We start from the raw sequence: 14,398 nt of genomic DNA on the forward strand, positions 1-14,398 counted from the left end.
ATTATTATTATTATTATTGTTATTATTATTATTATTATTGTTATTATTATTATTATTATATACACAATATTATGTATTATTATTATATACACAATATTATGTATTATTATTAGTATATACACAATATTATGTATTATTATTTATTTAATTATTTTAGTACTCTAAACAAAAATGAGAAATGTTTCCTTTGCTGAAATAAAATAAGTTATACGATTTATATTTTTTGATTTAATATGAGATTTATATTTTATTTTATAAATAAAGTATTTTATCTCAGTTAATGATATTATTATTTATTATTTTATTTTTTTTAGTTTCAGGTAACAGTATAAACCTTGGTTCATTTACTTTTTTCATTTCTTTTTTATATATATATATATATATATATATATATATATATATATACTTTTATTTATTTAAAAGGTCAAAATATATGCATAAAATTGAGCATTAGTCAGTTCTTGCTTTTGTACTGTATCCTATAGCAAAAAGTACTATAGTATTTTTAGAGGTACCATATAAATACAAAACATTAATGGCATCTGATACCACTGTACAATGATCTGTTACAGTATTTAGTAATATTCCCAGTGTGTTTGTGTGTTTTGAACCTGGTGCACCACTGCGCCTCAGCCGAAGCTCTTCTGTACGTGTTTGCGGATATAAAAGACTTTTAAATGCAGGTTACAATAATGTAATCACTGCAGCGCTGCGCAGCTGTGAACCTCCTGATTGAAATTAATTCCTGCTTCCTCAGCACATGAGCAGCAGCGACTCGCTGTTTATTGACACGCAGAAGAGAGAGAGAGAGAGAGAGAGAGAGAAATATGAGCAAGTCCTCCGCTCCACCTTTCAGTCAAATTATACATTAAAGAAGTGTGGACTTCATGTTTTATACATTAAACAGCGGCGGGTTTAATGAAATAACAGCTCTGCTTAGTCAAGCAGTTCCTGTTTGTTTTCTGCTTATGTCTGAGGTCCTGGTCAGAACAAGAGCTAATGGTCTTTTTGTTCGAGCCTCGGGAAGAAGGTCACTGTTACTCGGCCAAACAAACTCAACCGCACATTTTCATTTAGGTGCATGAATAATTATTGAATAATAAGTGAGTCTATAAAGTAAATAACACATTTTACAGCAAATTCAAATAATAAAAAATAGCTAAATGCATATTTATAGCAAAATAATGGTTAAAATTAATATCAGATTGTTACATTGCTACATGGAATTCAATGCTGTGTCTTTACTTGATTTTTTTTTTTCTTTTTTTTTTTATGTATTGAGCTCACCATGAAAAAATTCAATAAAATTAATAATATTGTGAAATATTATTGCAATGTAGAATCACTCTTTTCTATTTGGATATATTGTCAAATGTAATTGATTCCTTTGATGCAAAGCTGAATTTTCAGCAACATTACTCCAGTCTTCAGTGTCACATGATCTTCAGAAAATCTTAAGTATTCCCAGCAATTTCTCCAATTTATTACCATTTCTCTCTTTTTATTATTATTATTATTTTTTTTTTTAAATATGCAATCCTTCAGAAATTATCTAAATAATTTCAAACATATAAAATAACCAATAAAAAAAAAAAAAAAAAAAAAAAAAAAAATATATAAAACAGAATTCACACACACACATATATATATATATATATATTTATTACCATTTTCCATTTTTATTTAACCATCGTTATTTTTAATAGTAATAATAATAATAATAATAATAATAATAATAATAATAATAATAATAATAACTCATCTGTATTATACATAAATAATTTCCATCCATCCGTGTGATATGCTAATTTCTAGCACTTTTCAAACGTTTAATTCTTCGTGCACATTCATTAACGGCTCAGAGATCTTACTGTAAGCCAGGCGTGCTCACGCTTCATATTAAACTCGACTGCTCCTCTTGATCTGACATAAAGAGCTTCAGTAATTTTCCAGCCACCGAGCTTTAAGTGACCGGCTAACGGGTGGCCGTACGTAACGATGCTAATCGTCCCGTCGCAGACAGAGCTAATTTAACGACATGTTGCGTGCAGTCGCTTTCCAGCAAACTCTCCCTGTAGATGTGTGAACAACTGATCTAATAAGCTGCGTCGTCTTACCACTCCACCACAGAGAATTCAGCAGTAATCATAAAAAAAGTAATCACGGATGAGCCCCGGGCATATTCATTTTCACTTACCGCTTTTGTCATTTTCTGCCTCTCTTTCTGTCTCTCTCTTTCTCTCTCCGGTGGCTTCGCTGATATTCATGGCCTTTAGTGTGATGTTGAAGCCAAGTCGCATTTGTTTGTATATTATTCACTCACTATAGATGCTCGAACCCATGCAGTCGTCGAGGGACAAAACACTCGCTAAACACCGCCTGCTAATCACATTAGCTTGAAATCACTAGAGCTTGATCATCTTTTGTCTATTTTTGTTTGTTTTTCATAATATTTGACATTGGTTTATGTGCATTCTGTGGCTGTATTTTCTGCATGAAGGGATCAATACTTTTTATCTAAGTGATATCTAGAGAAAGGACACTAAACTGAATATTAATATATTATATAAAAAGTTATGTTAAATGTTATTTATATAGTTTTCCTAGTATTCATATTATTAATAATTGATGTTATTTAAAATACTAAGCCTCAAAAACTGTTTTCATCATTGATAATAATCAGAAATGTTTTTTGAGCAGCTAATCAGCATCTTATTATTATTTCTGAAGATCATGTGACACTGAAGACTGGAGGAATGATGCTGAAAATACAGATTTGATCACAGAAATTAATTACACTTTAATATATTTTTACATAAAGAAGCAGTTATTTTAAATTGTAATAATATTTCACAATTTTTCCTGTTTTTACTGCATTTTTTATTTAATAAATGCAGCCTTGGTGAGCAGAAGAAGCTTTTTTCAAAAACATTAAAACAAATCTTAATCATTCCATATGTGTATATAAGCTTTATGTATTTTCAAATGCAATAACCAGTAAACTAATATCATATTTTAACAAATTATGGTGTTTTAGGTATATGCTTGCCCTTAACCTCTATTAATGATTAAAAATCTGATTTGCAATGGAAAGATTATTAAATGGCAGGATTAAATGGACAAGCAAAAACGTTGTAGTGGATAAAACATTTAACAAAGTAATGCATATATTTGCTATTTAATGCTATTTAATTTAATAAAGCATTGATTTATCTTCACTAAATGCAATTTTATAATACATAACTTTTTATGTATGAAATACTGTCATCTGCGCACTGTAGTAGGAATTTCAAGAAACAGATATTTACCTCAATATTTAGTTTTTAAACATCTCATGTCTGTCCTTATTTATTTATTTATTTTGTGAAGTCTTGTTTATTTGGAGTAAAGCTATCTGTGAATAATTAAACCAAATGCATCTCTTCGCTTCCTCGAGTTGAGAGACCCAAAGTAACGTTTTAAATATTTACGCTTCTGCGATGCTTTGCCCACAGTTTCAGATCAACTCGTATGCGTGCAAAAATAATATGATGCTTGTACGTGTTGTGCAACAGATGTCTTACCAGAGATTTAGAGGAAATGTGCAAAACCCCTCTGAATGATTCACCAATATGGTTTCTGCCAGTGTCAGATAATAGACACACAAAGCTGGCGGCACCATCGTATTCAAAAGAGATTTGCATTTCCAGAAGGAAATAACAGAGCAGGCGGCAGGAGAACAATGATGAAGTTTTGGGTGACTTCAGGTTCCAGGTTTAGTTGTGCATCAGTGCTTCTTTGTAATTATCCTGAATGACATGGGTATCCTGACGTCTGATTGATGGTACATGTGTTTGTGACAAGCCGTAAAACGCCTGCATGAGACAAAAGTGCTGCATGATGGATGGTTGTGATGGAGAGATTTGATTGATGACCGATGGAAAGGTTATGTCTCTGCTGTTCTGACCTGATTTGATCTGTGTTGTCAGACACGGCTCATCATGTCTAGAGGAGCAACGGCATCTCATGCACAAAAATACACTGGATATTCGTAAATGCATTTTATAGCAGATAGCTGTAGGTCTCTATTGCACAGCACTTTTGGATTCAATTGCATCATTTTGCAATGCATGAGGAAAGAGATAGTTAAAAGTCACAGTTTTGTACTGTATACATTAAATGGATAAATAGACACTGAGATATTCAAAAATGCATCGTGAACTCATTTTTGTAAATCCCTGCTGAATCTATTTTGTTTAACCAAAATAAAAGAATGGGAAAATTTCTTCTGGAACCAAGGTCCCTAAACGTGGATGCTTAATGCACATTTTTTTTTTTTTTTTTTATGAAATGCATCCAAATGCACAAAGATACATTAAGGTATTCTAAAATGCATTATGAAGCAGATGGTTCTTAAATAATATTGAATATTAGTTTTTGATTTGATTAATTTTGCAATGCATAATTTTTTTTCTCCCTGAATTTCAGATGCCTTTGGTTCACATCTGAGTCTGTATTGTTGTGGTTCATCTCTGAGATGTTTCGGTTCGGTTTAAAAATCTTTAGTGAGAGATTTCTTCCAAAAATGGATTCAAAAACTTGGACTCCCAATGCACTTTATTTTATTTTATTTTATTTTTTTATAAATTACATCTAAATTGATGAAAAGACACTGAGCTATTATGCAATGCATAATGAAGGTTGATCAGCACGTTTATTAATTTTTCATTCAGTTCAAGCATTTTGAATTCTTTAAGCGATGAACTTTTTTTTGAAAACCCTATGGAGAAAATGAATGGGAAAATGACATCTGGAGCCAAGGCCACTGAAAACGTGGACACTTCCTGCAAGCTAAAACTTTTAAATAAAGTCCCAGAGACTGTGTTATGAAGGATATCAGAAGCAGACATGTCAGATATGAGGTATTTCATAGCTGCAAGTGTTTTATTCAGATGGTCACATTCTGAGAAGGGAGGAGAGGAGAAATGGGGCGTTCTGGTCTATTTTAAACACATCGCTTTTAAATATTCAAAATGAAAATGATTCTGCTTTTAGTCAGTGTTAAATTGAATAAAATGGGATTAATATCTAATCCTCCTCTGTGCTTAGATTTTGAGATTTGCTGCAGCAGCGCCTCGATTCATCTGCTGGCTATAAACTTCTGCTTTTTGATGTCTTCTTACAGGAATAATTCACCCGACATTAAAATTCTGTCATTCACTCGTTAACAGCATATTTTGCTGAATGTCCAGGGGGAGATTCCTTAAAAATGTATTTAACCCAATCAATTAATTCTTTTGAACCTAGTCTAGTATGTTGTTTAAAAAAAGTTATGTTTTGAACTTACTTTTACACTTTTATGATATATTAATAACCTATTTGTACATGTTAAGACAAAATGGTACACCAAAAATATTTACACTTTAATTTAAGATATATGATGCATATTTGTCAGTCAAGCAGTAAACAGTTAAGATTTTAGCACTCAAAATAAATAAATAAATAAATGAATGAATAAATAAATAAATAAATTAAATAAATAAATACATAAATAAATAAATAAATAAATAAATAAATAAATAAATGGCATAGTTTAACTATTTACATATTTTTGACTTCATTAATATTTATTAATATTATTTTATTTCATTATCAGCATTCACAAATTATGTATATTATCAACTGTTATCAATCATTTTATTGTTTTATTATTTATTAGATTATTTATTAAATTTGAGGAATGTTTTCATCATACATTAATTCAAATTGCTTATAATCAGCATAAAACATTTTAGTGTGAAAATAATAACATGAAAATCATTAAAAGGTATGAACATGATCAAAACTTGACAAGCCGTGGAACAAACAGTATAATAAATATATAAATATATATTACATAAATCTGTACTGTTTAATTTATGGTACACTGACAAAAAGTTGGTATAGAAAAATCTTCACTCAGAAATTGCATTAAACTGTGACGCAAAAAAAATAAAAAAATAAAATAAAAATAAATATATATATATATATATATATACAGTAGATTTTTTTTTTTCATGCATTCATATTAAATGCATCCAATGCATTAATTGCATCTTATTAAAATTGTGTAATCCAAATGCATGGAAATTCCTCATGCAAAACTCACCATCATGATGCAAATGTGTTGTGGATGGTTGTCAGGACATTGCTATGCAGTTGCTAGGGCTTTGACACTGTTGCTAAGTGGTTAGGGAATCTCACTGTGTCTAATTTTAATGCACAATCACAATAGTGATGGTTGCAAGAACATAGTCGTCCAATAAAGCATCCTGGATGGGGACTGTTTAAGGATATCTTCGTTATGGGACTTTTATGACACAACATTACCCAGCTCTTTCCATTCCTTCAGTCTTTGCTCGTATCTAAGCGTGTGTTCTTTAGTTTTAAGTGAAGGAATTGGAAGTGACTCAAGTGTTGAGATGGTGAGAGGAATAACTTTTCATGTGAAAACACTTTGGCTTTTATGGGAGCATTAAACGATTCATAATGCGGAGTGATTCGGGGCGTACGACTCTGACGGGGTTAAATAGAGGAGAAAGTGTGCGGCGGGCGTCGAGGCACAAATCTCCTTTACGACTGCGGCTGTTAAAGAGCTGTCCGTCTGTGGTCCTGCATGAGCTCACCTCTCCTGACCATCGGCTCGGCTGCCAGCGTCAAACACTCTCTGTTGACACCATTAAGTGGCTCATTCCTGTTACACACTGCCTTATGAACTCTTTAGCTTTTATGAATAAGCGTGTGGTGTAATTTAAGGAGGACGTATTTAATAAAAACTCTCCGGTCAAGCTCTGACACTTCAGCTGTGCTAATTATGACTTCGGTAATTACTCACACATTGTCATTGAGTCATTGCTCAGGGAAGGACTGACGGTCAGATTAAGTTGATTTTCATGTACTTTTTATGCTATTATACACATTTCTGTAGTTTTAGCCAACAAGCAATTAATCCATAAAATCCATTAGTGCTTGCTGACGATGATGTCACTTCCTGGAGACTGGCTTTTTTTTACGTCAAAAGGATTTTTATTAGTTAATTACATTTAAATGAATTACTTTTTATATATATATAATTGAATAGTTAAAGCATTAAATTAAAACTATTGCAATAAGAATACATTTTATTTATCTAAATTATAACAATAGCAATATGTGTGTGTGTGTGTGTGTGTGTGTGTGTGTGTGTCTCTGTGTGTGTGTGTGTGTGTGTGTGTGTGAATGTGCCTAAATGCACTTTAATGTCACTTTGATGTCTCAAAAAAAAGCCTTTTTAAAGATTATTCAGATTTTTACAGTATGCAAAATATTATTTTCACTTTTTACGTTTAAGAATATATATTTTGATTGTATTTATATTACACACACACACACACAGACACACACACACACACACACACACACACACACACACACACACACACATATATATATATGTGTGTGTGTGTGTGTGTGTGTGTGTGTGTGTCTGTACATTTCCATGTCCAATCTCAAATATATCTTAATATATTGGATAAAATGTTCTGCCAAAAAAAAAGAAAAAAAAAAAAGAAAAAAAAAAAAAAAAAATATATATATATATATATATATATATATATATATATATATATATATATATATATATATTATTTTTTTTATTTTTTTATTATTATATATATATATATATTATTATATAGAACATTTCATCCAATATATTAAGATATATTTGAGATTGGACATGTAGATGTATTCTAATGCATCTATGTATAAATCTTACTGGCAGCGAGGGACGAGGAGGCAGTGGCTCTCTAAATGCAGTCTTGCATAAGGCTATGCACATTAAAATTAATTTGACATCAGAGCTCCTGTTCTCTCATCTCTTAGCGTATACATTTTTCATTGGCTATTTACAGCGCTTTTGGCTTTTCCTGCTGCTAAACAGCTCTTCCATGAACAGCTCTTCATCTCAGACCTTCTGGGTTGTAGACTTTTGAAGAGATGACGTCCGATCACAGATCAGCTAGTGGGTTAATCTCACGCCAAGTCTCCGGCCCAGAGCTTCTCCATCGGGTATCATATGAAGAGCTTACTGTCTGATCTATATTTGATGATCGTGCCGATCTAGACTCACGTGTGGAGATGCTAGCAGAGGTCCGGCCTGCTCTACACAAGCCCTGTTTAATCCACATACACTCACCTCGTGTCACTCTACAAATATTATCAGGAGGTCAGGGATGCTGCGGGTGAAGAAGGGTCATGTCTGCTGAACTCTGATGCTGTACGTGTGATTACTTCCTAATGCTGTGTGCTTCCCTTCTCATGGAAACACTGCAGTGAATCACACTAGGTCATATTTCAGCTCAGCGCTTCATATTTCAGTCACTGCAATGCATACATTCTCGCTACATCATTGTAATGCATTCACAAAAGCACATGTTTTTGTTTTTAATTAAAACCAGCATGCTAATTAAATCAGCTACTGACAATTGGGTGATTAATGTGCTTGAAACTGACATGAAAATAATTTCACGAAGCAAACAAGGCTGTTTTTAAGACATTTTTTTCACATTATGCCAAACATTATTACTGAATGTTGAGGCAAAATAAGACCCAGACAGTTCTCAAAACCCTTTTGCTCATATTTATTGCACAGCCATTTAAAAGTTTGGGATTAGTACGATTTTTGATTTTAAGAAGTCTCTTATGCTACTCAAGGCTGCATTTATTTGATTTAAAAAATACAGTTAAATTGTGAAATATTATCATTGCTTTCTATGTGAATATCTGTTAAAATTTTAATTTATTGCTGTGATCAAAACTGAATTTTCAGCATCATTACTCCAGTCTTCAGTGTCATATATATATATATATATATATATATATATATATATATATATATATATATATATATATATATATATATATATATATAGTAAAGCACAGCCTGTTGGTAAAACTCAAGAGCATTTTCTGTGTATTTTTTTCTTCTTTCTCATATTTGTTAGTGTATTTTAGAAGAACAGTAAATATAAATAAATAAACCAAAATAAATAATAAATAAAGGTTGCACATATTGAATTCCCAGCCCACTCTTGCAGGATTCTGCAGCTATATAGGATGTGTGTGTGTGTGTGTGTGTGTGTGTGTGTGTGTGTGTGTGTGTTATACTGTAAAGAGCTGGATCAAGGCCTGCAAACACACACTTTTTTCTTCTTCCATCTACTTCTGGAGCAATATTTGCTCCTGCTAGAATACACAGAGAGCTCAAACACACTACGATTACACTCCAAACCACACACTTTCCTCATCTCTCCCTCAATGCATTTATGATTAGGAAATGAAGCTGGACACCTTTGCAAAAGAGTGCAGTAGCATGGCATCAGATGGTGATGCTAGACTTTGATGTGAATCATCTGCATGTGCTTTATACCAAACTAAGACGGAGCATTCTCACAACTTTCATCATATACTGTAATATAAGTACTACAACAAATCATTCTTAAAGTCACGTTTCATGTTCTCATAACTTTATTAATTGATAGAAATCTTTCTCAGAACAACTTTCTCGGGAACATCCTTATGATGTTATTTTAATGTTATATTTCCGGTGAAAATAAAGTCAATACAACCATGTAGGAAACATTTTTTTTTCTTTTAAATAATGTTATAATCATGATCTATTACAGTTTTTCACTGTATAGTAAGAGAAGTTGCCTTTAAGCAGTTAACAAGTTTGTACCAAAACATTTTTACAGTCTTTTACCATTATTACTAAATCATAAACAGTTTTAATTATGTTTGAAATGTCAATTTTAAAAATGATGTTTCAAATTAAATAAACATTATTAGAGTACATTTTGCAAGAGTTTCTGCTTCAAAATTTCACATTTAATTCAATGTATTACTTGCCTTTTCTTTTTAATTATTTATTTGCAGTTTCTAAGTAAACGTTTTGAAGTCCTTCGCCAATTTTTATTTTATTAAAATTTTACTGACTTTGACTTTGATTTACACTTAGATCGTTATTGCCATCGTAAAAAAAAAAAAAAAAAAAAAAAAAATTATATATATATATATATATATATATATATATATATATATATTATTTAAACAGCAATTCAAAACAACCAATTAAATCAGCAACAATAAATAATAAAATAAAATAAAATAAAATAAAATAAAATAAAATAAAATTAAATTAAATTAAATTAAATTAAATTAAATTAAATTAAAATTAATCTACATTAAATTAAATTAAATTAAATTGAAATAAATTAAATGAAATTGAAATAAAATAAAGTTAATTTTGTTAATGCATCCAGGTTGACTGGCCTTTTTTTCTACATCTGATAAATAGTTTCTAATTCATGTAAGTCTATATTGTGTATGTCTCTAACTCCTCGAGTGTGTTTTTCTGTTATGTGTTCCCAGGAGCCACCACAGGACACATAAATCAGGATCTAATGACCTCTTAGTGAATCCGAGGCTGTGCATTAATGTGCTTCCTCTTCCTGTTTGAGTGTAAACACAATAAAAGAGCATTTGCATTTATATAGTTTTTCACCAGTGGCATGACATCCTCAGACAGCTTCATGCTGATTATTACCTGTGGAAAATTAAGATAAGTAAGTAATCCCATGAAAGAAATGTCTTCTGCATCTCCACTCCCAGTTGCAAGAGAAATGCAATCTAACAGTACTGTTTTAATACAGTATAGATGGTTTTCAGAGTTATCCTGGAGCGGAGTAAGTGTCTGTGATCTTTTGAAGGTTGTGCATTTTTTTCTGATAATGGTCTGCAGTTACTTTTTGTACTGAATGCTGATACACAGACACCAAATTTTCCTTTGCAGCCCCATTAGGGAAAATAGCGCGCTATAAACAAAACTAAACTTGAAAAAGCGGCCGCACACTGAAACTGCAAAACGAGTCTTATCCATGTGTTTGAAGTCTGCTTCAGTTCAGGCCATGCATCGGATGCAAGGTTAGAGAAAGCAGAAAGCTATCACACAGATAGCGATCGTGTGTCCGAAAACAGTTCACTTTAATGATAAAACATTGTCCTTTTCTGTAAACCCTCATGGGAGGCGGCGTTCATGACAGAAGACAAACAGGACTCTGACACTTCCTGTTAATTAACTGAATTAGCATAGGCCTATTATGTGTCCGGACAGTATCGTGACGGGCCTCGGTGAGAGACTGCAAAGATGACCTTTTGCGGACACCACCAGCTGTCAGCAATTACCTGAGAGCGATCGGCCCGAATTAAAGCACTGGAGTCCTTCAGCGCCGCTTTACGCCACATATACAGTCACTGAGCGGGAAGAGTCATATCCTAATTGCGCGCATATATATATATGCTTTTATTCAGCAGTGATGCACTGATCAAAAGCACTGATCAAAAGTAACTGCAAAGTAATTTATGATGTTACAAAAAATTTACATTTCGAATTAATGCTTTTTCATGAAAAATAGAAGCACAGTTCTCCCCCCGAAATTAAGCAATTAGTATTACTTTAGTTGATATATTATTATAGTTTTTATTAATATTTTTAATTTGACTAATTAGTTTGATATTTATATTTTCCTTTTTTCATTTTAAAGTTTTATTATTGTTATTATTATTTAAAAAAAATATTATTATTTTTTATAGTATTTATAAATCTTTTTTTTCCGTTTTAGTTTTAGTTATTTTACTTCATCACACTGAATAAAGGAAAATAAGAAACCATGACCTAGAAACTCGCTAAAATAAAATATGTATACGTTTTATTTTATTTTATTTTATTTTATTTTATTTTATTTTATTTTATTTTATTTTATTTTCCAGTCAATGTTTTTTTCATAGTTCTATCTGTAATAACTCTGGTTTCAAACGTTATAATAATAAGAAGAAATGTTTCTTGAGAAGCAAATCAGTCAATTATAATGAAAATTATATATTTTAATATAATACGATAGAAAACATTTCTATTTGTAATAATATTTCACATTATTACAGTTTTTTTAAATCACTCATTTTATATCACTCTTCTAAAACATTATGAAGATTGAAGATTTTTATTATTATTATTACTTATTTATTTTATTTGTGTCCACGCTCAGAATTTCCAAGCAGATTTTCAAGAACCATATCTCAGTCTGTTCCTCACACACATTATCTCACAAGACTTTCACAGTCGTTTCTGGAGCTCGACAGACGTGGTCACAGTGAGCTGTTGTTGTACAGACAAGAGCTTTGTAGTGATTCCTCCAAAACTTTCTTTTTGAGAGAGAAAGCCGCACAGGTTTGGAGCGACATGAGTGTGAAAGCTCCTCTTTTAAACTCTGTGTGTCTTATCTTCTCCTGTCTGTGTTCCCCAGGCTTTTCTTGCGAGAAGCTTGCATTCTCCCCTCAGGAATAAGGTCCATTAAACTTTATAGGCTGCAGGCTTTGCTTTAGTTAAAACGTGTGACTGAATGTAAATATGTGCTTTGTATCAAGAGCCAGGAGGCTGTTGAGGCGCGCACAATTGGCTCAGAAAATGCACTGAATAAATTTACGTAAAGAACAACTAAATGCTCTGGAAATGCTTACAACTTGACACTAATGAGATCCACTAATGAGAGTGCTGCTTTACTTGATGAAAGCTGTCATTGTGAGGCTGGTTCTGATGTGATTGATGTGTTTGACCGCAGGTACATCGGTGATGAAGGTTATGGCCTCGGACGCTGATGATCCGACCTACGGAAGCAGCGCTCGGATCGTTTACAGCGTCCTGGAAGGAGAACGCTTCTTTACTGTTGACCAACAAACAGGTGAATGAGTTCTTCTCACTGTCAGTTCCCATCAAAAGAGCATATTTATTCATGTCACCAATTGGATACTTATTTAATTGGTGAATTTGTACCCAAGCATCAAGGTGATGGTTTGTTCAGAAACTGTACAAATCGACTTTGCAAGCGATTTTAATTTTAAGGATTTGTAGTTGAAAATTATTGCTGGTTGTTAGTTATATATATGATATGATATGATATGATATATGATATATGATATATGATATATGATATATGATATATGATATATGATATATTATATATGATATATGATATATGATATGATATGATATATGATATGATATATGATATGATATGATATGATATGATATGATGTGATATGATATATGATATATGATATATGATATATGATATGATATGATATGATATATGATGATATGATATGATATATGATATATGATATATGATATATGATATGATATGATATGATATATGATATGATATATGTTATATGATATGATATATGATATATGATATATGATATATGATATGATATATGATATATGATATATGATATGATATAATATGATATGATATATTATATATGATATGATATGTTATGATATGATATATGATATATGATATGATATGATATGATATGATATGATATATGTTATATGATATGATATATGATATATGATATGATATGATATGATATATGATATATGATATGATATGATATGATATATGTTATATGATATGATATATGATATATGATATGATATGCATTATGTCAACTCAAGACTGAAAAAAAAAGTCCAAAAAAAGTATAATAGTATATTAATGATACTGATACAACACTGGATGAAAGCAGTTGTGCTTCTTCATATTTATGAAAAATTATTATTTATTATTTTATTTTTTTCTTCTAATAAATAGAAAATTCAAAAGAACAACATTTACTTAAAATATAAATCTAACATCATATGTGATCCTGGAGCACAAAACCAGTCTCAAGTGTACATTTTTCGAAACTGATATTTATACATCACATGAAAGCTGAATTAATCATCTCTCCATTGATGGTTTGTTTGGAGGACAATATTTGTCTGAAATACAACAATTTGAACATCTGTAATCTGAGTATTGAGAAAATCACCTTTAAAGTTGTCTAAATGAGTTCTTAGCAATGCATATTACTAATCAAAAATAAATGTTTATTATATTTACAGTAGGAAATTTACAACATATATTCATGGAACATGATCTTTAAATAATATTCTAATGATTTTTGGCATAAAACAAAAAAAAAATGTGATTTTGGCCCATATACAAGGTGTTTTTTTTTGTTTTTTTTTTGTTTTTTACAAATATACCCCAGTGACTTAAGACTGCTTTTGTGCTCCAGGGACACATACTGTATGCCTTTACTGCCACTTTTTATTAATTTTGTCCTAGCTGAATGACCCCAAACTTTTAAACATGGAATACTGTGACAAATAGTTTGAAAACTAATTAGAAAAATAATCATTAAGCATTTTTTATTTATAATTTTTTTTCCAGCTGGCAAGAGTTTTAGTTCAGATATGCAGCAGTGTAAGTAAACATCCGACAGAGCGTCATCTCTG

General features: G+C 31.1%; 1 protein-coding gene across 1 annotated transcript in view; it reads left to right on the forward strand.

Moving 5' to 3' along the window:
* The window catches only part of LOC113050204 (cadherin-22-like), a 124,974-nt gene that overhangs the window by 102,196 nt on the left and 8,380 nt on the right, over window positions 1–14,398 (forward strand). Inside the window, exon 4 of the mRNA XM_026212966.1 lies at window positions 12,672–12,791. Coding sequence (XP_026068751.1) covers window positions 12,672–12,791 — 120 coding nt within the window. The remainder of the gene's footprint in view (window positions 1–12,671; window positions 12,792–14,398) is intronic.

This window comes from Carassius auratus, chromosome 31 (genome assembly GCF_003368295.1).
Source record: "Carassius auratus strain Wakin chromosome 31, ASM336829v1, whole genome shotgun sequence".
Taxonomy (NCBI): Eukaryota; Metazoa; Chordata; class Actinopteri; order Cypriniformes; family Cyprinidae; genus Carassius; species Carassius auratus.